General features: G+C 39.9%; 1 protein-coding gene and 1 non-coding gene across 2 annotated transcripts in view; one reads left to right on the top strand and one right to left on the bottom strand.

Moving 5' to 3' along the window:
* Positions 1-1493: 1493 nt before the first annotated feature.
* LOC114050263 lies at positions 1494-1596 on the bottom strand. Its single transcript, XR_003569968.1, has one exon. It is a non-coding gene; the product is annotated as a U6 spliceosomal RNA (small nuclear RNA).
* A 4129-nt stretch (positions 1597-5725) lies between these two features.
* LOC114049838 (histone-lysine N-methyltransferase SMYD3-like) overlaps positions 5726-24607 on the top strand; it is a 1050735-nt gene continuing 1031853 nt past the window's right edge. Inside the window, exon 1 of the mRNA XM_027871264.1 lies at positions 5726-5969. Within this exon, the coding sequence (XP_027727065.1) occupies positions 5806-5969 (164 nt within the window). The 5' untranslated portion in view covers positions 5726-5805. The remainder of the gene's footprint in view (positions 5970-24607) is intronic.

Below are 24607 nucleotides of genomic sequence, written 5' to 3'. Positions count from 1 at the left end.
CTGACTCCCAAGTCTAGTGTGCTATCCTTTGCATTTCTCTTTGTCTTTATTCCCTTCTTTCTGCTCTCTTCTGTATCAATATTAAATGTTTCTTTGTCACTCTTTTCTTTCTGTATTGCTTTACTTTTTCCCCCCTTCCCCATACTCTCCTCCATAAATCAAATTCCTCCCCTGTAAGAAAAGTATAGTCAGTTAAAACAATTTTGTGTCAGTAATGGTCATGTCTGAAAATGTATTCTGCCTTGCAGTCCATCACCTCTCCACCATGCTTCATTATTAATTTTCCAGAATTGTGATTGGTCATTAAATTGATCAGATTTTTTTTTAAGTCTTTCAAAGTTGTTTTCCTTTACAGTGTTTTATAAGTGATGGTACAAATTATATGAATTGTTCTCCTGGTTCTGCTCATTTCACTCTGAATCAGTTCATATATCTTCCCAGGTTGCTCTGAATCCAACCGCTTTCATAATTTCTTATGGCTTAATAATATTCCATTACATTAACATACCAGAGTTTGTTCCAGCATACCCTCCCACCCCAACTTGATAGGCACTCTCTTAGTTTCCAGCTTTTTGTTCAACAAAAGGTGTTCCTGTAAATATTTTTGTACAAATGGGTCTTTTTCTTCTTTGTTTGATTTCTTTGGGGTATCTAATTAGTGGTGCAATGCATCAAAGGGTATGCACAGCTTAGTAATTTTTTTTGAAATTTTTACAAAATTTTATTTGTTTTTAGTTTTCAACATTCACTTCTATAAGATTTTGAATTCTAAAGTTTCTCCCCTTCCCTCCACTCCCCCTTCCCAAGATGGCCTGCAATCTGATATAGGCTATACACGTACAATCACATTAAATATTTTCACATTAGTCATGTTGTGAAGAAGAATTAGAATGAAAGGGGAAAACCATGAGAAAGAAGAAACAAAAAAAGAGAGAAAGAAAATAGTATGCTTCAATCTGCATTCAGACTCCTTAATTCTTTTTCTGGATGTGGACAGCATTTTACATCATAAGTCTTTTGAAATTGTCTTAGATACTTGTGTTGCTGAGAAGAGTTAAGTCTACCAAAATTGGGCGTTGCACAATGTTGCTGTTACTGTGTACAATGTTCTCCTGGTTCTGCTCACTTCACTCAGTTCATGTTAGTCTTTCCAGGTTTTTCTGAAGTCTGCCTGCTCATTATTTCTTATGGAACAATAGTATTCCATTATATTCATATACTGCAACTTGTTCCAGTTTAGTAATTTTTGAAGCAGAGTTTCAAATTGCTTTACAGAATCGTTGGACTCATTCACAGCTCTACCAACAGTGCATTAGCTGTCCTTCAACTCCTCCAACAATTGCCATTTTCCATTTTGGTCATTTTTGGCAATCTGATGTGAGTGAGGTAAAGTCAGAGTTACTTAAATGTTCATTTCTCTCATTATTAGTGATTTGGAGCATTTTTCATCAAAAAATGTCATTTTTCATGTCTTTTTGAACAAAATGTCTTCCATATATGCAATCAAGATTCCTAGTTTCATATTATCCTTGCATAGGGGCTATGCTAATCTTCTTGGTATTCCAATTTTAGTATATGTGCTGCTGAAGTGAGCAAAAGGCCATCTTTTTAATACCAACATCCTTCCACTGTTCCTGTATGGAGGTGAGACAAAGAATTCAACCATCTTTGAAGAATTAAAGATAAATGTCACCCAGAAGGCAATGGAAATGGGCACAGTAGGTATAAGCAGGCTGCAACATATAACTGGTATATAACTATGAGCCAGAGTACTGTGCTGTTATACTTTCACTTTTAGGAGAAATTAAGGAAGACCTTTAGGACATTGAGTAGTGCCCTTACCCCCAGAGAGGGCCCCCACTCCCACTGTCCCATAGCAAATTTATGGGAAGATATGGATGAGAGTTACATGGGATGGCAAATATGAATAGGTTGTGATCTGCACCATTGAGGGAACTTTCAAATGGATGAAATCACAGATACATTTAAATATTCTGAGAATATAGGTATGACCATATCTTTGGTGTTTCCCTACTACCTCTAGGAAGATCTGAATTCAAATCCAGCCTCAGACACTTACTAGCTGTGTGATCCTGGGCGAGTCACTTAACCCCTATTTGTCTCAGTTCTACATCTATAAAATGGGGACACATTGGAGAAGGAAATGGCAAAACCAATATAGTATCTTTGCCCAGAAAACCCCATGGACATTAGGCCAACATTTAAAGTATCTCTTCAATTTGGCTCCTATTGACCTTTCCTAAAGTGTATAGGGTGTTCAGGGAGGACTAGCACTTCTGGTGAGAGGGCTTACGGAGCCCTTTTTAGAGCTGCTTGCTCACCTTTGATGTCCATGGGTCACCCAACTCACTCCTGTGGCTCCAAGAAGCTGTAGCATGCTCAGTGGTCACACCAGCTATCTCGGCAGATGCACTAAACCAGGGTGAGCGTAGCCAACAAGCTTCAAACCTGTTGGTGAGTTAGGGGAATGCCTACCCCAAACATGAGAAGACTTTTCCTAGCCTAATGGATGGACATGAACAATTTGTTCCAATGGCCATGAAGGAGGCTGAAGCACTTAGCATTTAGAGCTTGGTGAGACATGAAAACTGCCAAGGTCATCTACTGCATCTCGAGCTGTTGCCAGGTGTCCTTACTCTTGTCTTGGCCCGGGACATCAGCCACCGGTTGATGATTTGTGCTACTCCGCCTCATTTAAATACAATTTATACTCAAATCAAGACATCACTCATTTGTGATATCATTAGTCCTCTTCAGAAATGAAGGGTGACTTTCTGGTGGTTCCTCCTATTGGTTCTAACTCTTACTTATAACATCACTAATATGAAAATGTTTAATAGGAATATATATGTATAGCTTATATCAGATTGTGCACAATCTTGGGGAGGGTAGTGGGGAGGAAGGGGGAGAAAAATTTTAAACTCAAAAGCCTATGGAAGTGATTGTTGATAAACCAAATTAAATTAATTAAAAAAAATGAAGGGTGAACAGCAATAATAACAACACTGGTCTTTTCAGACATTTCATATTAGTTCACTTAATGTTTTCTACATTTTAACCAAACCAGCCTACTTGGTGTTTCTAGGATTCAATCCATTTCTTGCCTTTGGGCCTTCCCATAGGCTATCCCCACTACCCAAAATGCATTCCTGTTTCATTAAACTAGTAGAATTCCGGCAAGGTTTAACTCAGGTGCCACCTCCTAGAAGACACTATCTCACCCCCTCCCCATTGTCAAACTATTATGAGCATTCTTCTCCTCCTCCAATTATCTTGTATTTACTCAGATTATCTGTAGACCTGCAGTGTCTCTGCTGTAGATGTAAGTCTTTGAGGGCAAGGGCTGATTCATTTTTGCTTTTTCCTCTTTGGTTCCTAGGTATCACGCAGGACAGTTTGGATAAGGAGCAGCAGAGCCATTTAGCGATAGCAGTTAACAAAACTTTATTACTATTAACAAAGAGAGGAGGAATGCTGATGACCACAGGGAATGGTCTCCAGGTGTGGCCTTCATTGTCCCTGTTGGAGTGTAGCACACAGGGAACAGTAGGCTGTCTTCTGGATGTGGAACCTTGTACCAGCTTTTGAACTCTGGTACCAGGGCCCCTCAGGACTCAAATTTACAAAGAGCTTTCCACAAAGGAAGCAAGCACTTATTAAGCTCCTACTATGTGCCAGGCACTGTGCCAAGTGCTTTACAGATATCTTATTTGGTCCTTACAACAACCTTGGGAGGTAGGTGCTATTATTATCTCCATTTTATTGATAAGGAAACTGAGGCAAACAGAGATTAGATGATTTGCTCAGGGTCATACAGCCAATAAGTATTTGAGGCCAGATTTGAGTTTCCTGACTCTATCTACTGTTCCACCTAACTGCTGGCTAGGCACCAATACGAAATTGCTCTACCATCCACAGTGGAAGACAGTACAGTTCAGACCAGTGAAATGCCAGTATTTTTAAAATTTCCTAATTAGAAGTGAGGAATGAGGAACAGTGATATAGGCAACTTAACTCTAACTGTGCCACCTGGCAAGAGGTTTGAGGAGGGGGTGGGTAATGCTCAGTCTCTGAGTTTATTAGCCTTAGATATGCATCCTGGTGTGCTGAAGGCTTCCCAGTCAAACCAATTTTCACCATATGCTCCCTTGTATGTTATCAGAAAGTAACAAATCAGTAAGTAACAAATAACTCCTTCTGAAATGAATTAAATCAAACTTAAAATTTCTATGATTCTAATGATTATTAATATAACTTGGCAATATTTACTTGTGCCTATGTATGTATGTGGCACTTTATCTTTTACAAAACAAAAAAAAAAGACCCTATATTTCTATTTCAATTAAGAAACATTTATTGCAGGTATTTATTGCAACAAATTGTGAGAAATACAGTAAAAGATAAGATATAGATCCAGGCATGTACCAATAAATGTTTAACAACCAGCTCTTCCAATAAAATGTACAGAGGGATACACTTTTAAGTTTAATCAGCATTATTAACATTTTCTCCATCACTCTTTTAAGTTGAGACAATCAATGGACAATAATAAGCCCTGGTTTGTAGCCATTTCTGGAGTATAAATGCTCACACTGAAAATTTAATAATTTTCTTAAACTTCAGCACACATATGTAAATAGTTCCCATTCTGTTGTAGCTGCCTTGGGATTTAGATGATTTCAGAGAAGAGGGATCTAAAAGTCTGCTAAAAATAAATAGTTCTTTTATGATGGTCTGTCTACACTTTACTTCCCTACCTTCCTTTGTTGTTGTCCTCCAGTCTGACTCTACAGGACAAAGATACTGGAGTAGTTTGCCATCTACTTTTCCAGTGTGTCCCCATTTTACAGATGAAAAACCGAGGCAAATAGGGGCTAAGTGACTTGCCCAGGGTTACACAGCTAGTAAGTGTCTGAGGTAGGATTTGAACTCAGATATTCCAGATTGCAGGCCCAGCCACTGCACCACCTGGCTGCCCCTTACTTTTTAATCTCTTGCCATCTGGCTACAACCCTACATCTCAGTGGAAACTGTCTTCTTCCAGGCAACCTACTCCAAGGCAGCTAGGGGGAATAATGGGTAGCCTCCTGGACCTGGACTCAAGAAAACCCGAGTTCAAATCCAGTGTCAGACACTTACTACCTGTAGTGATCCTGGGCCATTCACTTAACATCTGCCTCAGTTTCCTCATCTGTAATGTGGGGATAAAAACAAAACCTACCTTATAGGGTTGTGGTGAGAATATATGAGACAATATTTGTAAAGCCCTTTACAAACTTAAAGTGCTGTATGATGCTAGCTATTATTATTAGTATTATTTCCTAACTGTTAAACTGAACGGCCTCTTAGCAGCATTTGACGCTGCTGACCCTTCCATCCTCCCAGACACTCTCTTCTTGCTAGGTTTTTGTGACACTGCTGTCTCGCTGCTCAGTTTTCTCCGCTGGATTATCCTCCATATCCCATAAGGTATCTGATTACCTTGAAGAAATGCAATTCCCCGGGGACAAGCCAAGGAGGATCAAAGCGTGCATAATGGTAAGGTCAGAGCGCTAGCTAGCTATCTGCAATACAACTCTTGGAAGCACCTTCCCCCGGACTCCGGCCTTCTGGCCCTGGGCATGCTCAGTGGACTGGCTAAGTAGTGGAAACTGGCCCCCGCCTACCTTGGCTACGCGCGAGTGTAAAGCGCAGGCGCGGGAGCCCTGGAAGCCCGGGAGTTCTCGCTCAGCTAGTGGGTGAGAGGACTGAGCTGAGTGCGCGGCTCCTTGCCTTGGAGAGAAGATGGAGAGGTCCAAGCTGGAGAAATTCAGGAGTCCGAGCAGGGGAAACGGACTCCGGGCTCTGGCTCCGCTGCGGCCCGGGGAGCTGCTCTTCAGGTCGGAGCCCTTGGCTTACACTGTGTGCAAAGGGAGCCGGGGCTTAGTGTGCGAGCGCTGCCTATGCAGGTACGGGGCAAACTTGCTCACCTGTGTGTGTGAGCACCACACACATCACCAAGGATGCCGTGGTGGGGTTGGGCGGGGTGAGTGGGGGCACAAGGAAGGAGGCTGGAAGGGGCGCCGAATGCCCTGGCGGTGAGAGGCGACAAGGAGCTTGCCCTATACAAGGACAGTGGGAGAGGGGGACCTGATCCCAGCTACCAGGCTGGAGGCGGGACCACCTTTGACGTTCCAAGCCTTGGGCACCAGCCCACGTGTTTAAAGGGTTGCCATGGAGGGACGTGCGTGCTTGGGAGCCCATCTCTCCAACTCTGGCCTGTCTGCCCTTATCCCCCCTGTACCCAGGTCCTTGTTCTTCCTTACCACTAAGGTAGGGAGAAGGACATGTGTGAGGGCGGGCAGGTGGGGTTAGGGAGGTGGATTTCACCTGGGGAAGAGAGCGGAGACACCTTAGCTGGCAAGGGACGGGGGCGGGGGAGGGCGGGAATTAGGTAAATAGACCCACCCCGAAGGAGGAGCGGGCGCTGCGGATTGGGGGAGAGCCACCGGAGAAGCTTTCTGATTTGGGCAAGTAGGTTTGGGGAGGGGGGAAAAAACTCTGTGCCTGGAAGGAAGTGCCAGTAGTGGTGCTTGCCTAGGCTGGACTGCTCTGGAAGAGAGAGAGAGAAAGGGGAGAGGGGAGAAGGGAGAGAGAGAGAGAATGTGTGTTGACGTGCACTTGAGTTCACATTTGGCATCCAACACTTAACCTCTGTTTGCTTTAGTTTCCCTATCTGTAAAATGGGGATAAAATAGCATATAGTAAGTGCTATGTAAATGTTAATTGTTATATACATTTATACACATACATGCAACATATACAGTGTGTCTCAAAACTCTCTGCGCAGGTCTGATCTCGTTCTCTCTCTCTCTCTTTTTTTTTTTTTTTGGTGAGGCAGTTGGGGTTAAGTGACTTGCCCAGGGTCACACAGCTAGTGTCAAGTGTCTGGTCTCAGAGCTTTAATCTCTTAAAGCTTAAAACTCGCATAATAGAGTGTATACCGTCATAATTTATTTATCTGTGTATACTCACATGCATAGACACACACATATGGTAACCTTGGGTAGTGGATGGAGAGCTAGCCTTTGGGGTCAGGAGGACCTAGGTTTTAAGTCTCACTTCTGCCACACACTGCCAATGGGACTCTAATAGTGAGAGATGAAGTACTTGGTAACTTAATTAAATTTAAAAGCCAATTAGGAGGTGAAGTAAGTATTTGTATGAAGTGACTTGCCCAGGGTCACACAGCTAGTAAAAAGTGAGCCTAAAGTTTAGACCTCCCTCTCAGCTAAGACTATAAATTGCAGAATTGAAGTCATCAACTATAAATTGCAAGGAAGGTGCCACCTGTACTGGCAGAGAGAGTTTCCTCATAGCAATGAAAACACAAGTTGAATCCCAATGTATGTACATGAATTATTTAGATCCTAAGATCATAGAGTGTTGGAAGAGACCTTAGAGGTCATCTAGTCCACCTCTCTCATTTTACAAATGAGGAAACTGAGGCCCACAGAGATTAAGTGATTTGTTTAAAACTGTACTACTAGTGAATGTCAAAGTTGGGATTTGAGCTGAGGTTCTCTGACTCTAAATCTGTGCTTTTTCCACTGTATTGTTCTGCCTCAGTTGTTGTTTTTTTAATTTTTGTTTGTTTGAGGAAATCCCACTGTGCACCTCTTTCTGCCACTGCTGGATGAACTATTCACCTGCAACTTACACTCTTGGAGAGTTGCCTGAGTTAAGTGATTTACCCATAGTCACACAGAATGTAACAAAGGATAAATGTGAACCCAGATCTTCCTGGGTTCCCATTAGTTATGCTGCTCCGGCTCCTGCCTATCTTTCCAGACTGATTACTTATTATCCTCTCTCATGACCTCCTAGGCTCCAGCAAAAGTGACCTACTGTCTCTTCCCAGTAGTTTGACATTCCATTTCATGTCCCTCCCCCTCTCCCCCCACTTTGTTCAGACTTTCCATGCTTTGGAATGCTCTCTCTTCACTCAATCTATAGGAACCCCTAAATACCCTTCCAGGCACAGTTAAGTGTCACCTCTTCTAAGAGGCTTTTCTTGAGTTCCCTAATTACTCCTCACTTCTACAAGCCAGAAAATAATTTTGTATTCATTTTGTATAGATATTTAATTTACTAACCTATTAGCATGTTATGTCCTCTTCCTCCTCTCTCAATGTAAACTCCTTGAGTCCAATAACTGACTTTTATATTTGTATCTGCAGGGGCTAGAACATTGCCTGGCATGTTTATTGATTGATTGAAAGATGTTTATGAACGTGGAGGAAGCAGCATGTGTAGTGATGCAGCGCTCTCACTATGGAAAAAAAGGGTGTTTGTTTGAATCGTGAGCACTCACTGGCTTTGTGACCTTGGGCATCTCTTGTCGTCTTTGCAAGTTTCAGTTTCTAGGCAAGTAAAATGAGGGCATTGGACTAGGTGACTTCTAAGATTCCTTCCAACTCTAATTCTGTGGTCTTTTTTGCCTCTCTAGGGAAACAGAGACATACAGTATGTGTTAGCTTGTGTATATATATTAGGGTCTAAAACACATGTGACAGTTTTTGTTTCTAACCATAAAGAGGTGGAAATACTATCTCCCAAATACTTACCTTGCCCCATAATTGACCTATAATTTAAATTTTGAAGTGCCAAGACGTGGTAACCAGTTGTTTTCTTGAAATGGAGATAAATTGTGCAAGCATGTTGTATTTCTGATTGGAAAACAAATTGCTTTCTTTTCACTCCTTAGTTTAGATGGACAGCAGGCACTTGCAACCCTGGATATTTAAGGAAACATGCATTTTAAAATACCTACTGTGTGCAAAGCCCTGAGGCTACAAAGAAAAAAAAAGAAACACTTCTTGTTCTCCAAGTGCTTGCATTCTATGAGAGGGAGGGAATACCACATGTATATGTAAGTAAGTGCAAAGTATGTGTGTGCAAAGTAATCTCAGGAATGGAGAGAATGCTGGGAATTGGGAGGATCAAGGTAGGCCTTTTGTTAGGAAGGCCACTTGAGCTGTGTCCTGAAGTAAGCTGGGGGATTTTAGGGAGTAGAGGTTAAGGAGGTGGTACATTTCGAAAATAGAGGACCTGAAAAAGGCACAGAGTCTCACAGGAGACTCAGTGTTCTATACAGGGAACTAGAAGGTGTGTTTACCTGGAACGTGAAATAAGACTGGAAAAATAGGTAGGAGTGAGATTATGGAGGACTTTATTTTCAGGGTGAGGATTAATTCTTTTCCCCCTAGAGGCAATTGTTGTTGCGTGTCTTTTATTCTTTTTTTTTTTTTTTTATTTAGGCAATTGGGGTTAAGTGACTTGCCCAGGGTCACACAGCTAGTAAGTGTCAAGTGTTTGGTCTGAGGCCAGATTTGAACTCACGTCCTCCTGACTTCAGAGCCGGTGCTGTATCCACTGCACCACCTAGCTGTCCCTGTGTCTTTTATTCTTGAAGAGGACCATGACATCAGGGAGGTGATGCCATGACATGCAAGTGAATTAGATTTAAGTGAGGGAGGGCTGTGCAAAGTCACCAGTCTCCCTTTCTCCTCTGGAGCCATCTGGGTCCGGTGGCAAGGTATAGATTAGGACGACTGGAGATGGCCCTCCTGGGGGAATAGAGGATTTATATTTTGTTTTTTGCTTTTGGGTGAGGCAATCAGGGTTAAGTGACTTGCCCAGGGTCACACAGCTAGTAAGTGTCATGTCAAGTGTCTGAGGCCGTGTTTGAATTGAGGTCTTCCCGACTCCCAGGCTAGAGCTCTATCCACTGTGCCACCTAGCTGCCCCAATAGAGAGTTTTAAAAGATATTTTTGATGAGGGGGAAGTGGAATGATATGGTCAGATATGTGTTTTAAGAGTAGCTGTTTGGAGTTATTTGGAGAGTGGATTGGAGAGGGAAGAGGCTAGGAGACTGGATTAGAAGCTACTGCAGTTAGGATATTTTATAGATTTCTGAGTGAAGTATAGGAGATGGAGGTGATATTTGGGATTCTCTCATTAAATCCTCAAGGTAGTATCCCACTATTTACATGTAATCCAAAATGAAAAACTCATATTGTCTGAAAATTCTCTATTTTTTCTTTGTAGAATATATAGATCATCTTGCAGATAAAAATCAGCCTGGCAGATTATTTAGGACCTGGAACAGAAGTCTCCTGGAATTAATAAATGATGAGGAATTAGTGACTAGATTATCAGAGATCAGGACTTGAATGATCTGAATTGTCTGCCTTCCCAAATGAGTCCACGGCAGGCCTCATCAGTTTTTGATTTGATTCCTTTTGAGTGTACTGGAGAGCATCCTTATTATTAACAAATATCAGGGTGCATCCTGTATTGGTGCTGTATGCAGTAAGTATTTAGAGAATTACTTTTATGGCATCTGAAGGAAAGGTTCCTGTACCTAGCCTCCAGTATTGATAGGTGTAAAATTATTACCTGCAGGGATTCACTGGAAATAAGTAATAAAGGAGAATTTTGGAAAAATTAGAGGCTTGGAAATTACTTACATAGGATCAGAAGACCTGGCTGGGTTCAAGTCCCAGCTCGTACTTATTATTTATGAGACCATGGCTAATTCATTTAGCTCAGTTTCCTCATCTGTAAAACAGAAGTAACAGTATTCACATTACCTCATTATAGGGTGGTCATTAAGAAAGCTCTTGTCAAGCAGCTGTGTGTGAATAGGAGTTGCTTTTTTTTTCTGAGATGTTACTAATAATAAATAATAAACCTAGCAGGAGGGTGAAGAAAAGAAATGTGTGTCTGTGCCTTAAAGCAATTCGGAATGTAATTGTGACAACTGTAACACATGGAACAGAAAACTTAAAAAGTACAGAGTTAAGGGAGTATAAATTGGGAGCTAGGTAGGATAGCAAAGTGCTTGATTTGAATTCAATTAAAATCCTGCTTCAGATTCTTACTAGCTATGTGACCCTGAGCAAATCACTTAATCTTTGTTTGCCTCAGTTTCCTTATTCACAAAATGGGCATAGTAACAGCACCTACCTCCAAGTGTGGTGAAGATCAAATGAGATCCTATGTAAGTGCTTTGCAAACCTTAAAGGACTATATAAATGCTAGCTGCTATTGTTATTATTATTTTTATTGTTATTATGCTGAGTGTGGAGAATGCTAAGTACAGGAATGAACCTTCGTATTGGGTTAGTCATGAAAGACTTTGTAGGGAGAGGAGGAAGTAGGGTGTGGTATGATGTTTTGAGACCTGTTTTGGATGGGACATGGATGGTAGGGAGATAAAATATTACACACTCACCAAAGATTTATTAAATGCCTACTATATACTGTGCTAGGTACTAAGGATATAAAATGGGGGGGGGCAATCCTAGCTTGTCAAATTGCTTACAGTCTAATGGGTGGATATGATTCATACACAAAGATTTTCTTTTTTTTTTCTTTTTTTTTCACAAAGATTTTCTAAAGCAGACTTGGCCCAAAATAATCACAGTAGTCTTGAAAATCTAATAGTTTTTAAAAAGAAATTCTTGACCTATAGAGTTTTTTCTCTTAGTCATTCCTGCTTTCCATCTTAATAGAGTTATAGAACATAAGATATTTGCTTATAACATTTAATATCCCCATAAACTCTCTTTTGAAACTGAGGTCAAAATAAAAAGGAAGAACGTATTCATTCAGCCTTTCCTTAGGCCCACTGACCCATTTTTATTAGATTTGCCTGAATTTATTTTGGCTCTTCCTGGGCTATCTGGATTTGTGCTTATTTTCATGTCTGTTACAGTATGTTTGTTTTCCTTAGTGGAGAAACTTAAACCAGCTCCCCAGCTTCTCCTGCTTTTTTCCTCATTAAAGACTGGTTTCAAGTTACTCCTGATGTTACAGGGGAAGAGTATGGAGGAGAAGGAGATGCCAACAGTGGACCTGATGGGAATCAGGCCAGTGGATTTAAAAAAAAATGAGTATATTCTGTCTCCTTTTTATTTCCTATTTGTTTTTCATGGGAATCTTTGGGATTTTTTTTTTTCCTTTGAGTGGGAGGAGAGTTAGGGGGGAAGACACTGAGGGTGTTTGCTACAGCTACAAGGCTTTATTTCCTTAACCTCTTAATAAGTTCAGAAAAATATGTGAGGGTGAATCTTAGGGAGGGAGGAGGTGATTTAGTTTATCAATGGGTGTACAGAGCCAATGCAGAATTTGTAGGTTAACTAGAAATCTTGCAGTCCGAATGATTTTTGACAGGTTTAAAAAAAAAATCTGTGATCTTCACCTCTTAAGTATAAATGTATAGATGTTTAGATCAGTGATGTCAAAGTGAAATAACAAAGGGATCACTAAATCCTGCCAGCCTCATGTTGACTTACAAAACCACATATTAACATTATCTGTGTTCTATTGTATTTTTATTTATTTTGTTAAATATTTCCCAATCATATTTTAGTCTGGTTCTCTTATCCTCCCCAACTGGGAGTGTAGATGCAGGCCCTGGCAGCTCCCTTTCCCCCCAGCTTCTAACAGGTATCCCCATTTTATGGTTTCTAAATGGTTTTACAGCACATTTGTGGTGTTAGGGTATTTATATAAACATTAAGTTGTTTAGTTCTAAACCTAAAGAAAAATGAGTCTCTAAAGCAGTATCAGTCAGACAGGATTTATCCTTTTCTAGGATAAATTCTAGGATTCTAGTGAATTTCTATGTCCTCTGGCATTGGTGAGATGGGGGGGGTGATGAGAGAGAATTTCTAGTTAACATTGTTATTTCACTTATATGGTCGTATTCTCCCTGTACAAACTGCCTGGTATGGACTGAAATGAGTGGCCATCCTGGCTTCGTTGCTCATGGATGATGATTGAAGTTGTCAATAGGGTTTTTTTGGGAGGGTGGGGAGTGCATTGTGGTCAGAGCAATGTTGTCCATAAGACTTTCCTCCTCTCTGGTTGCTCCAAACCAAGTCAGTCTTTGCGATTATTCATTTGGCAATCAATAATTAAACACCTACTCTGTGCCAGGCAGTGTGTTAGGTCCTGGTGCAGCTGTGAAGATAATTAAGAAGACATGCTTCCTCATCTCTTGAAGCTTACCTAGTCTTTTGGACCATTGAGAGTGTTGATTTCTTCAGGACCCCCCCCCCCCCACCCCCATTTCTAACTGCTTGCCTCCTTTCTTTATTTCATATTACAGGAACTGCTTTGGCATCCTGGTGTCATATAATTCTCAGGATATCCTCAGACCAGGCAGATGAGCTGTAGATTTGATGCTTTTGGGAGTGACTGGCCTCCAGAATCCCATTACTGAAGACTATCTTATCACTTCAGTTGTGTATGTGGGTGTCTCTGGTTTTCATAGGCTTTGTCTGATACTTCTAACTGGCCATCATTGTTTCACTTTACACATTGTTGGATCTAACATGGGAATCCAGGTGGCCACCTTATTTATCAAGTGAACAGTTACCAAATGTTGATTGTGTACCTGTTATGCAAGGCACTGTGCTAAATATTGAGGGTGATAGATAAATTTAAAACAAGGCCCCCTTTCTCAAGAAGTTTACAGCCTAGTTGACGGAAATTTTATATATACATACATACATACATACATATGTATATATATAGACACATATACACCATATTAAAATATGCAGTACTATATAATAGCTTTTAAAATTCTGTACTATAGTTATATATCTATATGTCCATATATATCTATATCCATATCACCTATCTCTATCATCCGTCTCCATGTTTATATCATCTATATTTATATCCATATCTGTTTATCATCTATATCTCATCATCTGTCTCTATGTCATCTGTATCTGTATCTCTGTAACTATACCTATATCTCTCTGTGAGGCAGTATGGAATAGGAAGTCAGGGTCACTTTGATTCAAAGCCCTCTTCTGACACATGGCTAGTTTTGTGACTCTGGATGGGACATTTGACCCCCCGGTGTCCCAAACAATTTTCAGATCCATGTTGGTAGAGGGGGTTTACTTACAATGATACTAGGAAATAAATAAATGTCAAATGAGTTCAATTGAGATCACTTTAAGTTGGGGCAGTCAGGAAGCCATCACTGCATAGGCAGTTTTTGAGCTGTTCTTTGAAGGATGAGAAAGATTTTGACAAGTGCAGTGCTGGGGAAGGGAGTGGTAACAGGATGAGAAAAGTTATAGAATCAGGAACTTGTACAAGGGTGGGGATAGGAGAGTTTGGAAGGGAGGATTAAGTATAGAGTATATAGGGTATTCAGTATATGGGGAGGGGTCAGATTGTTGTGGAGTTTGCATGTCAAACTGAGGAGTTTGAACTGCAGAGGCAATGAAGAGCTACACAGTCATCAGATTAATATTTTGGGAAAATGAGGCTCACAGTGGACAGAGACTAGAAGTAGGAAGGCCTCATAGATGAGAGCTGAGGACTGAAACTTGGAGAATGCTGTCATTTAGGCATTGGAAAGTCAGAGGAAGAAGACCCATCCAAGTCAATGGAGATGGAGGAGAACCAGGATACTGAGACAATGGTTCTTTCACAACAAAACCTCTGACTTTTATCTGTGTTAAAGGATCTAGTCTACAGGGCATACAGTAGTCATGTTATTCTTTTGGCAATTTGGTCATTCGTAAGCCATGTTTCAAGGCATAACAGAGGCCAGTTGACAAGACAGTTAAAAAAAAGAGACATGGAAAAGGTCAGGGAAAATGAATACTGAGAGGAGGCCCTTAGATTTCATGATTAGAAAGCTATTGGTATCCTTTGATAAATGCATTTATTTTAGAATAGTGGAAATGAAAGTCAGATTACTGGGGCTGAAAGAGGAAATGAGGGGTGAGGAAGTGAAGGGAACATGTGTGAACCACTCACAATTGCCCTTAAGGGAAGGTGAGAAATAAAGGGAAAATGGCTAGATGAGATAGCACTGTTGAATGATTTTTCCAAAATATAGGAGATGTGTGCCTGTGTAGAAGCAGAGGGGAAGGAAGATACTGAAGATGCTTAATAAAGTGGGGTTAATTGGGTAAGATTGTAGAGGAAGTGAAAGAAGTAGAATTGGAAGCACAGGTGGAGAGTTAGATTTGAAAAAGAGATTCCTCTTTTTCTGAGATGAGAGGAAAGGAAAAGAAAATGGATATAGAAAAAGACCTTTACAAATAATAAGATGAGATGGGATGGGTTTGGAGACTTGAGGAGAATGGAGAAGGCTTGGAGTAATCAGCGTACTGACTTTGCTAGTAATTTGATAAGAGATGACTAAAAGCATTGCTGAACTGGATGGATGATCCAGGGGAAGCTTGCAGGGCTTTGTAGTGGGCCAGATGAGCCTGGTTCTTTGATTAGTTTTGTTTGCTAGTGTGTGATCAGGCATAGGATGTGGCCAAACAGAGGTCTGCAGAACAATCTTTCATAGCTAATTTCTTCAGTGGGAAAATATCTGCAGATATAAATATCTACAGCTGATTGACGTTCATGGGCTTCAGCACCATTAGATTTTTTCATTGTTAGTATAAATGTTTGCTATAGATACAGTACTGGGGATTACACACAGGTAGGGAAGTACACTCTCACCTCCCAAAAAACCCCTCAACAAACAACCTCTGAATTTTGCTTAAAATGGAATCGGGAAACCGAATGTACAAGAAATGACTTGGAGGTGATCTCTGTTAATAATAATAATAATAGCTAACACTTACACAGCAAATGTTTGCAAAGTGCTTTACATATATCGTCTCATTCGTAGGGGTAGTTTGGGGAAATAAAAGTAAATCCAAAATTTTTGTACAGGGTAGAGTATTATAGTGCTATATGCAATTAATTGTTGAAGCCCTTCAGGGCCTACCTTAGGGTCTACTTCAGTTCCCACCTCTTCCATAAAAACTTCACTGATTTCTGCTCTCCCTCTGGGTCTTAGTTACAAACGATCTTTCGTCCGTATGACCTTGCTTAACAGCTTGTACGTCTTGTACAATAACTCTAATGCAGAATAGAGTGTAGTACTTTGGTACTGAATATTTCTGTTAAGTGCTGTCTTTCTTGCACCTGACACCTTCCTCTCATCTACTAGACTGTAAGTTTCATGAAAGCAGAGACTGAATATCTTTATCTCTCTCCCAGTGTCTATTATACTGTTTTGTGTATGGTAGTCTCTTAGTAAATGGTGGTTGAATCAATAATGCTCAATAAAAACTTTGGCTTCAAGGCATAGACGCTTTGTGATACTGAGCAGTAACAAAAGTATAGTAATTTATATGTCTTAAATCATCTCATCTTCTCTGCTTGAAAAACATGTTGGCTTTTGTCCATGGCCTATTATTGCTTCCTATAACATTGCTGTCTGTGGTTTTCTCCTTCCATTAACTGTTCTAATGCCTTCCATCTTCTCTGCTATCCCTTCTTATCATTTATTCTTCTCTCTTGAATTCCCTTTGCTCTCGCTCCTTCAATTGGTTTTCCTTACCCCACAAATGTAGCCGTAGTGATTGTATTTATATTTCACTACTTTGATGATTTCTAATCTCATAGATATTTGGTATTCTTTCCCCTGGTGCAGATTATAATCCATCCTTTCCTTTTCACCTCATGGGATTCTTGTCTGTGTCTTTCAGTATTTTCCCCAATAATGAATGTAACAAATATGAAGAAAAAAACCACTAAATCAATAATAATAATAATAATTTTTTATTAAAACTTTTGCCTTGTGTCCGACTTTTATGTGAATCTTTCTTTCTCTACTGTTCCCTCACAAAGTGTTACGATTATATCATGAGACAATAGTAACTAACCTTATTATATAAGGTGTTAGTGATTATAATGTGTTTGGCATTGTTCTAGGTGCTGTTCATTGCTTGTTAATAGACAGTCTCTTCCCTCCTCTGAGATGACAATCTAACTTATGGACATAACTAAGTGCTGTATATGTATTCACAGAATTATGGAATCAGTGTATTGAGTATTGTTGAGTCCAGTTCCAATGTTAATCAGCATACAAGCTTTCACCTACTCAGTTTCTGACCTGGGCTGCTTCACCATTGCTTAGCACCTTCCCCCCAGCTCCCAAGGGATTACCAGATTGGTGTGAGACTTAGTGTGGACACCCAATCAGCTTTAGCCCTGCTTCAGCAAAGCCTCAGCCTCCCTGGTAGTGCAGGGGTTACAGAAGTATGCCACCACACGTGGCTGGAATCTCAGAATTGGAAGGGCAGCCAGCCCAGCCACACATGAATAGGAATACCTTTTACTGCATTCCTGACCACTGGTCATCCAGCTTCTGCTTGAAGAAGGCTCCTAATAGATCTCCCTGTTAACACTCTCTTCCCTTTTCTAATCCATCCTCCACACAACTGCTGATTAATTTTCCTAGGACTTGGGAGTGACCATGCCACTTTCTGACTTCATCTTCAGTGGGTTTTTATTACTTCTAGTACAGGGTGTCCTATGCATACCCTTTGGGAGTGTAGTGAAGCCTGTGGATTTCTTCTCAAAATAATGTTTTGTTGCCTTTGTTCATAATTGAAGGAAATCCTAAATTTCATTTAGAGGTTAGTGAAAATAAAGCTGTAACTTTTCCCCCATCCAATTTCATAGACACCTCTCCCATCTCCTTTAAAATTCATAGTTGGTGGTGGTAGGAGGAGGGAAGGGAAGAGAATAAATATTTACATAGTTACTATGTGTCAGGCATTGGGCTGAGCACTTTACAAATATCTTACTTGATATCGTGGACTCCTTGGAAGTCTGTATCTGTTAGTTTAAAAACCCTTGTCCAGGATTAAATAGAAATTTGTAAGCCTGGCATTCATATCCCAGCACAACCTGCCTTCTACCCACCTTTGCAGATTTATTTCATGTTACTTCCTTCATGTACTCTACGTTACAGCCAACCTGGCTTGCTAATGGCTCCCTGAATTTGGTAGGCTGTGATATGTCTCTGGGCTTTTTGTAAAGGCTCCCTGTTCTGGGAATCTACCCCTTTTTCACCTTTCCGTTTACATGGTCAGCTCAGGTGCCACCTTCTCCCTGAAGCTTTTCTCTCCAGTTTTTAGTGCTGTCTCCTAAAGCTGTTTCGTTTTGGCCAAATTTACTTTCTTGCTGACCTTACTTCATCCCCTCTCCCTGGCCTTTCCACACTGGCCATCTTCTGTGACTGGAAGCAGATACTCCTAACCTTTGCCTCTTATAATCCCTAGTTTCCTTCAAAGCTCAGATCAAATGCTGCTTCTTACATGAAGCCTTTCCTGTCCCTTCTCCCTTGCCCCATTTTAAAAAAAATTTACTTTGTATATGCTATATAAGTATCTTTTCCCTCATAGAATGTAAATTCCTCGAGGATAGAAATTGTTTAATTTTTGTTTTTGTATCACTAACACCTCGAACAGTGCCAGCACTTAGTAGGTGCTTAATACATGTTTAGTGATCGATTTGTTCTTTTTGTCTGTGTATATGTTATATTTCCCTAGTAAAATATAAGTTCCTTGAAACAGAGATTGTTTTGTATTTTTTTGTATCTCTAATGCCTAGTATGATGCCTTATACATGGTAGGCTTTTAATACATGTTGGCTAATGTAAATTGTATGGAGAGCCCCTTGCTTACTAAGGCAGTCTGTTTTACTTTAGGATATCTCTAATTGTTTGAAAAATTTTCCGTATGTAAAACTGAAAATAGAGCTTTTCCCTAAGAGCATCTTTTTTTAAAAATAAGTTTTTATTGTTATTTTCAGTTTCTTATATTGCCATACTTATGCCAAGTATTGCTCCCTTCCCCTCTCAGAGAGCCATCCTAGGGGCAGCTAGGTGGCGCTGTGGATAGAGCACTGGCCCTGGAGTCAGGAGGACCTGAGTTCACTTCTGTAATCGGACACATAGCACTCACTAGTTGTGTGACTCTGGGCAAGTCACTTAACCCAGTTGCCTTCACCAAAAGAAAAAAAAGAGAGAGAGAGAGCGAGCCATCCTATATGACACATAATATTTTTAGAGAGGGGAGAAAATCAGCACAATGGATGGATACGTTGTAAAAGTCTGAAAATATGTAGAATACGTGATACTTGCGGACCGCTCACCTGTACAAAGGGTAAGTTGGGAGTGTCCTCTCCTATTTCTTCATTCAACTCCTGCTTGATTGAACTTTATGATTTTGTTAAATTCATTTTTGATTTTAGGTGTGTAGTTCTTTCCATTTACATTATTATGGTTACTGTGTATATTACTTTCTTGGCTCTGCTTACTTTGTTCTGCATGAATTCATTTAGACCTTTCCATGCTTCTCTGTATTCATCTCATACATCATTTCTTGCAACACAGTAATATTCTATTGTATTCATGTAGCACAATTTGTTTAGCTATTCCACAACTGATGGGCATCTACTTTATTTCCAGTTTTTGGCTACCACAAAAAGTGCTGTTATGAATATTTTGGAATACGTGGGCCTGATAGTATGTTAAGCTTTATTTCTGGTAGAACTCGTAGTAGATTTGATGAGTATTCTATAATCAAATTTTCAAGGTGTTTTTTTTTTTTTTTGTAACAGTAAAAAGTTACCTAAGTTCTGAGTCCCAAGCAACTTTCAGGCATCTCTCCGCTCACACAGCCACTACCCTAGTACAGACCCTCATTACGTTTTACCTGGACTACTGCAGTAGCCTTCTGGTTAATCTCCCTGCCTCAGGTTTCTCTCCACTCCATTCCATTCCATTCTCCACTCTGCTGCCAACATGATCTTCCTAAATTGCAGGTCTGACTCTGTCATTCCTCCCATGGGAACCCTACACTCAATAAACTTAAATGTCTCCAGGACAAATATAATTCCCTCTCTTAGGTATTTAAAGCCCTTCATGACCCACCCCCTTCCGAACCTTTCCAATCTTCTACTTTGCACCCTTCAGTGCACTCCATGATCTAGCTACACTAACCTATTTCTGCTCCTCACATAGGACAACCCAGCTGTCTATTTCATGTCTTTTCAATGGCTCTCTCCCATGCCCACCTCTTAATTTCCCTGCTTTCCTAGCTCCAATACCACCTTCTGTGAGAGAGGCTTGTCCCAGATCTCCTCCCATCATACTATCAATGTCTGATCTCTGAAATTACCTTTCCATCTACCCTGTAAATATTTTGTGTTCATTATTGTTATTATGCATCACATATATGATATATAACAATAATATTGTTATTATTCTAAATAACATGTTATATACGTGTTATCTCCCCTGTTAGAATTCAAGCTCGTTGAGGGCAGGGACCTAGTTTCTACCTTTCTTTCTATCCCCAGGGCTTAAGAAATGCTTGTTAACTTCTTGAGGGTTGGGGAGAGGTCTGGAGGGTGTAGTATTGGGGTACATGGTAAGGCCTGGTGGGCTGGAGAGAGTAGTGGCTGGGCAAATATTAAGTCCTTGTGTTAAGAGCAAAAAGTTCTCTATTTTGCCAGAAGGTGTGTGGTTGATGACTCCCTGATCATCCAAGTGGTGTGAATAACCCTGGAGGCTGGAGGGGCCTCACCCAGGACTGTTCAGAAGTGGGTAGAGGTTGGAATGAGCTCTGGGTTTCCTCCCAAAGCATAGGGAAATGGAGTGGGGTGGGGTAGCCAGGTAGGAAGGCTATTGGCAAGAATGTGGGGGGGAAGGGCTCCCTTTAAACCCCTCAAGTAGGTGGGATCTGGGCTACAGCAAGGCAGAAGAGGCAGAAGGCTTCTTTCCATTCTTGCTGGGCTTCCTGTGCTCAGGAAGAACTGCATTTCACCTCTGATACTTAGTACTGGGTGTGTGATCCTGGGCAAGAAATTTAACTTCTCAGTGCCCTGGACAATTCTCTAAGACTAGGTTTACATATTATTTGCTAAGCTATATTGATGGAGGGAGTTTCCACACAAGGGTGTTCCCCTTCTCAAATGAAATTACAGCCCTGGACCAAGACAAACATTTATTTTTTTAAAAATGTTATTATTCCTGTTATTATAGAGGCAGCCATTACTATATGGAGATCTAGCATAAGTGAAGATAAAACATTTCTGAAATACTAATATGAACTTAAAGAAAATTATTTGATGAATAAAGATTAGATTTATGCATAACTGTTTGGGGATGGGGCTTTTGTAGATAAAGGGACACTTGTACAGGGGGTCTTGTTGGTTAATACTTTGACTTTCATACTGTGCTTATAATGAAGACTGGGAACAGTGTGGGAGCTAACTGGGCTGTTTAGAATGCTATTAACATTTTGCTCTGACTTCTTTCATGTTACTACCTCAAGCTAAAGAGTATTAGAATACCTACTCTAAATTCCCTAATCTTGATTGTTGAAATAATTACAAGCTTACCTGTCTTTTCCCAGGTGGAAAGAGTCTAATCACCTATCTGTTGGGGAAGTAACTGGAACAGTTTGCTTAATTAAAAGGCTAGAAAAACTAGGTGTGTGTGTATATTTTAATGTATAGCCAAATGTCCTTATACTTAAAGGTTTGTAAGATTAGTTGTGGGATTTCATTAAATCAGTTATATGTGTCTTCAGAGTGTAGTAATTGACATCATTGGGGAGCATCTATGAAGTTGGACTATTTTTCCTTTTCCCTACCGAGATATCCCAGCCTTTATCACACCCAGGCCATTGCAGGATGAGAGGAGGCATCATGTATAGTGAGAAAGATTGATTTATTGATCGGTAGCCTCTGAGATTCTGTGGTTCTCTCGATCTTAGTGTGGCCACATTCTAGTGTACTGATTTTTGGTTTTAGGGTTCATAGTAGATCAGCTTTATGACTTTCTTTAATGCTTTTTATATGTTCATTGTGCAGCAGCCAAGGCACTGAGTATGTGAACAGGAACAAACAGTGTGTTTCTGGTTTTTAGGATTTAAAATTAGATATGATCTTATACTTTGAATTATCAAATTTTGAAATTCCTTGTGTCAGGACTACCTAAGAATTTTTAGTTAGATATGGAGCTCCCTCTGGTGGAAAATGGAATGAACAACCTTTTGAAACTACCTATGTTTCCACCTTAGGTCACTGGATATTTGTGGGCGGTGAATTTCCAATCTGTTCTTAAACCTACAACACAGATTCCTCTGTCCACAAAAAGGTCACACAGATCAAGTCCTGTCACATCTACAAAGGCAAATGTGATCCTGATCTGTCATAGTGTCTTACTGAGCTATTTGTGATGAAATTCACTACAACAAATTATTTTTTCTTTTCCTTGTCTATAAGTTACTTGCTATTGCCATGGTAGCAAAAACAAAAATAACAGAACAAAACCCACATTGTACAACTTTCCCTTATCTCCTCAGCCTACTCAGGTCCTAGAATTTATTAACTACCGTCTCTTGACTCCATTCCAGTTACAAACTTAACTTGCTTTCTATCCAGGTGTTTAATCATGGTCTGTGTAGGACATAAATACTTTGCTCTGTATTCATGTAATGAATTTAAGATTTTTAATATTTTTATCTTTAAAATTTATTATTCTACCGTGCACTTCCTCTGTTGATAGTTACATTAGTGAATCAAAGATGAAATGTGGCACAGAGACCTTTGAGATACAAATCAGAGATCAAGGTCCAAGGAAGAGTGATGGGCAGGATCCAGAATCAAGAGAACAGCCTACAGGGAGACAAAAAACAAAGACATGCTATCCAAAAACAAAGTCAGGATTCAAGCTAGTAAACAGAGATAACAGAAATAAAATGAACAGCATAAATGGAACTCTAGGACAACACAGGTAGGATGATGGTGAAATGTCCTGGATTCTGAGGCTCATTGCTTCCCATTATAAAGAAAGTTGACTGTGGACCAGATCAGTCTGTGAAAAGTGGGTCGGCTATTTAGGTTACTTTGCCTTCATCAAACCTAGGTTCATGCCTTCATCCAGCTCCTAACATGATTCACCTGAAACTCTCTGGAGGAAGAGAAATCATACTGGTATAGTTCTCTGTGTATATAGCATTTGCAAGTAGATATTACATGATGCTTTTTGATGAAGAACACTTTATTAAGGAGAAATATGAGGAGTCCTAGCTAAGTCATTGCAGAGACTTACATCATTACAAATAACAGGAATAGGTAGTTTTCTTTGTTGTTATTATTATTTTTACTGTTTTATTGATGCCTTTTGTCTTTACATTTACAACCTCCTCCAGACTGACAAAGAAAAATACACTCAAGGGATGTCTTCTATTTATTCTCTATGTATATTGTATTTACCTAATTGTTTATGAGTTTCCCTTAGTAGAATATAAGCTACTTGTGGGCAAGAACTGCCCTTTTGCCTTCTTTTTTTAATCCCCATCCCTTAGAACAGTGCCTGGCATGGAGTGAGTGCTTAAGAAATGTTTTTTGAGACTTGTGTGGACTGATGCTGAGTGAAATGAGCAGAACCAGGAGAACACTGTACATACTAACAGCCACCTTGTGTGATGACGAACTTTGATAGACTTAGCTCTTCTCAGCCATGCAAGGATCTAAGACATCTCCAAAAGTCTCATGAGGGAAAATGCTATCCACATCCAGACAAAGAACTATGGAGTTTGAATGCAGATAGAAGCATACTATTTGCTCTTTTTTTGTTTGTTTGTTTTGTTTCTTCTTTCTTGTGGTTTCTCCTATTGGTTTTAATTCTTCTTTACAGCATGACTAATGTGAAAATATGTTTAATAAGAATGTATATGTAGAGCCTAAGCTGTCTTGGGGAGGGGAGAAAATTTAAAACTCAAAAGATTATGGAAGTGAAAGTTAAAACTAAAAAAAATTAATAAAAAAATTTAAAAAATGCTTTTTGACTTGACTTAACTTGAATTAGTCAAAAACATCTGATGGAGAGGCTATATTTGACAGTATATAAACTATTTTGTCTTAATAATCCTCCACCCGTTTGCTGAAAGGAAAGAAATAGGTTTCATTATTTGTTCCCTGAGACCTTTGTTGGTTTTTCAGCTACACTCAAAGTTCAGCCTCCTCTTTTAGTGATCTTTTCAATTATAATGTTCTAGTTATTATGTACATTACTTTCTTCTGGTTATTTCACTCTGTCTTACTTCATATAAATCTTTCCACGTTTCTTTTAATTCCTCATATTTTTTCATTTCTTACTTCACACAATTGCATTTACATGCCACCATGGTATTTCCAGTCTTCCCCAACTGATCATCTCCCATTTCGGCTGAGTTCTTTTATACCTCAGAGAGGGCTGCTACAACTGTTTCTGTCTTTGACTTCCTTAGAGTATATTCCCAAAAAGCAGTAAGATCACTGGGTCAAAGGGTAGGGACAATTTGGTCACTTTTTTTGGGAATGGGGAGTGGGAATAATACAAAATTGAAATCCGGCATGGTTGGGCCTCTTCACACCTCCGCTGACAATGCAACCATATGCCTATACTCTCACAGTAATAGAGACAACAGTGTGGGATGAGACCTCCCAGTTGTTTTCATTTGCATTTATCTTACTGTTATTTGGTGCATGTTTTTATGTGGTCATTTATAGTTTGCAATTCTTCTTTTGAAAACTGTTCATTTCTAGTAGTGAATGGCTCTTGATTAACAAACCTCAGACTTACAGAGTCAGAAAGAAACTCAGAGGTCTAGTCCAGCTGGTACATGGAAATAGAAAAGATAATACAGGAAG

The sequence above is a fragment of the Vombatus ursinus genome, unplaced genomic scaffold, assembly GCF_900497805.2.
Source record: "Vombatus ursinus unplaced genomic scaffold, bare-nosed wombat genome assembly UNPS02014798.1, whole genome shotgun sequence".
Classification (NCBI taxonomy): Eukaryota; Metazoa; Chordata; class Mammalia; order Diprotodontia; family Vombatidae; genus Vombatus; species Vombatus ursinus.
Note: the sequence above shows the minus strand (reverse complement) of the source record. Positions and strands in the feature narration are given on the sequence as shown.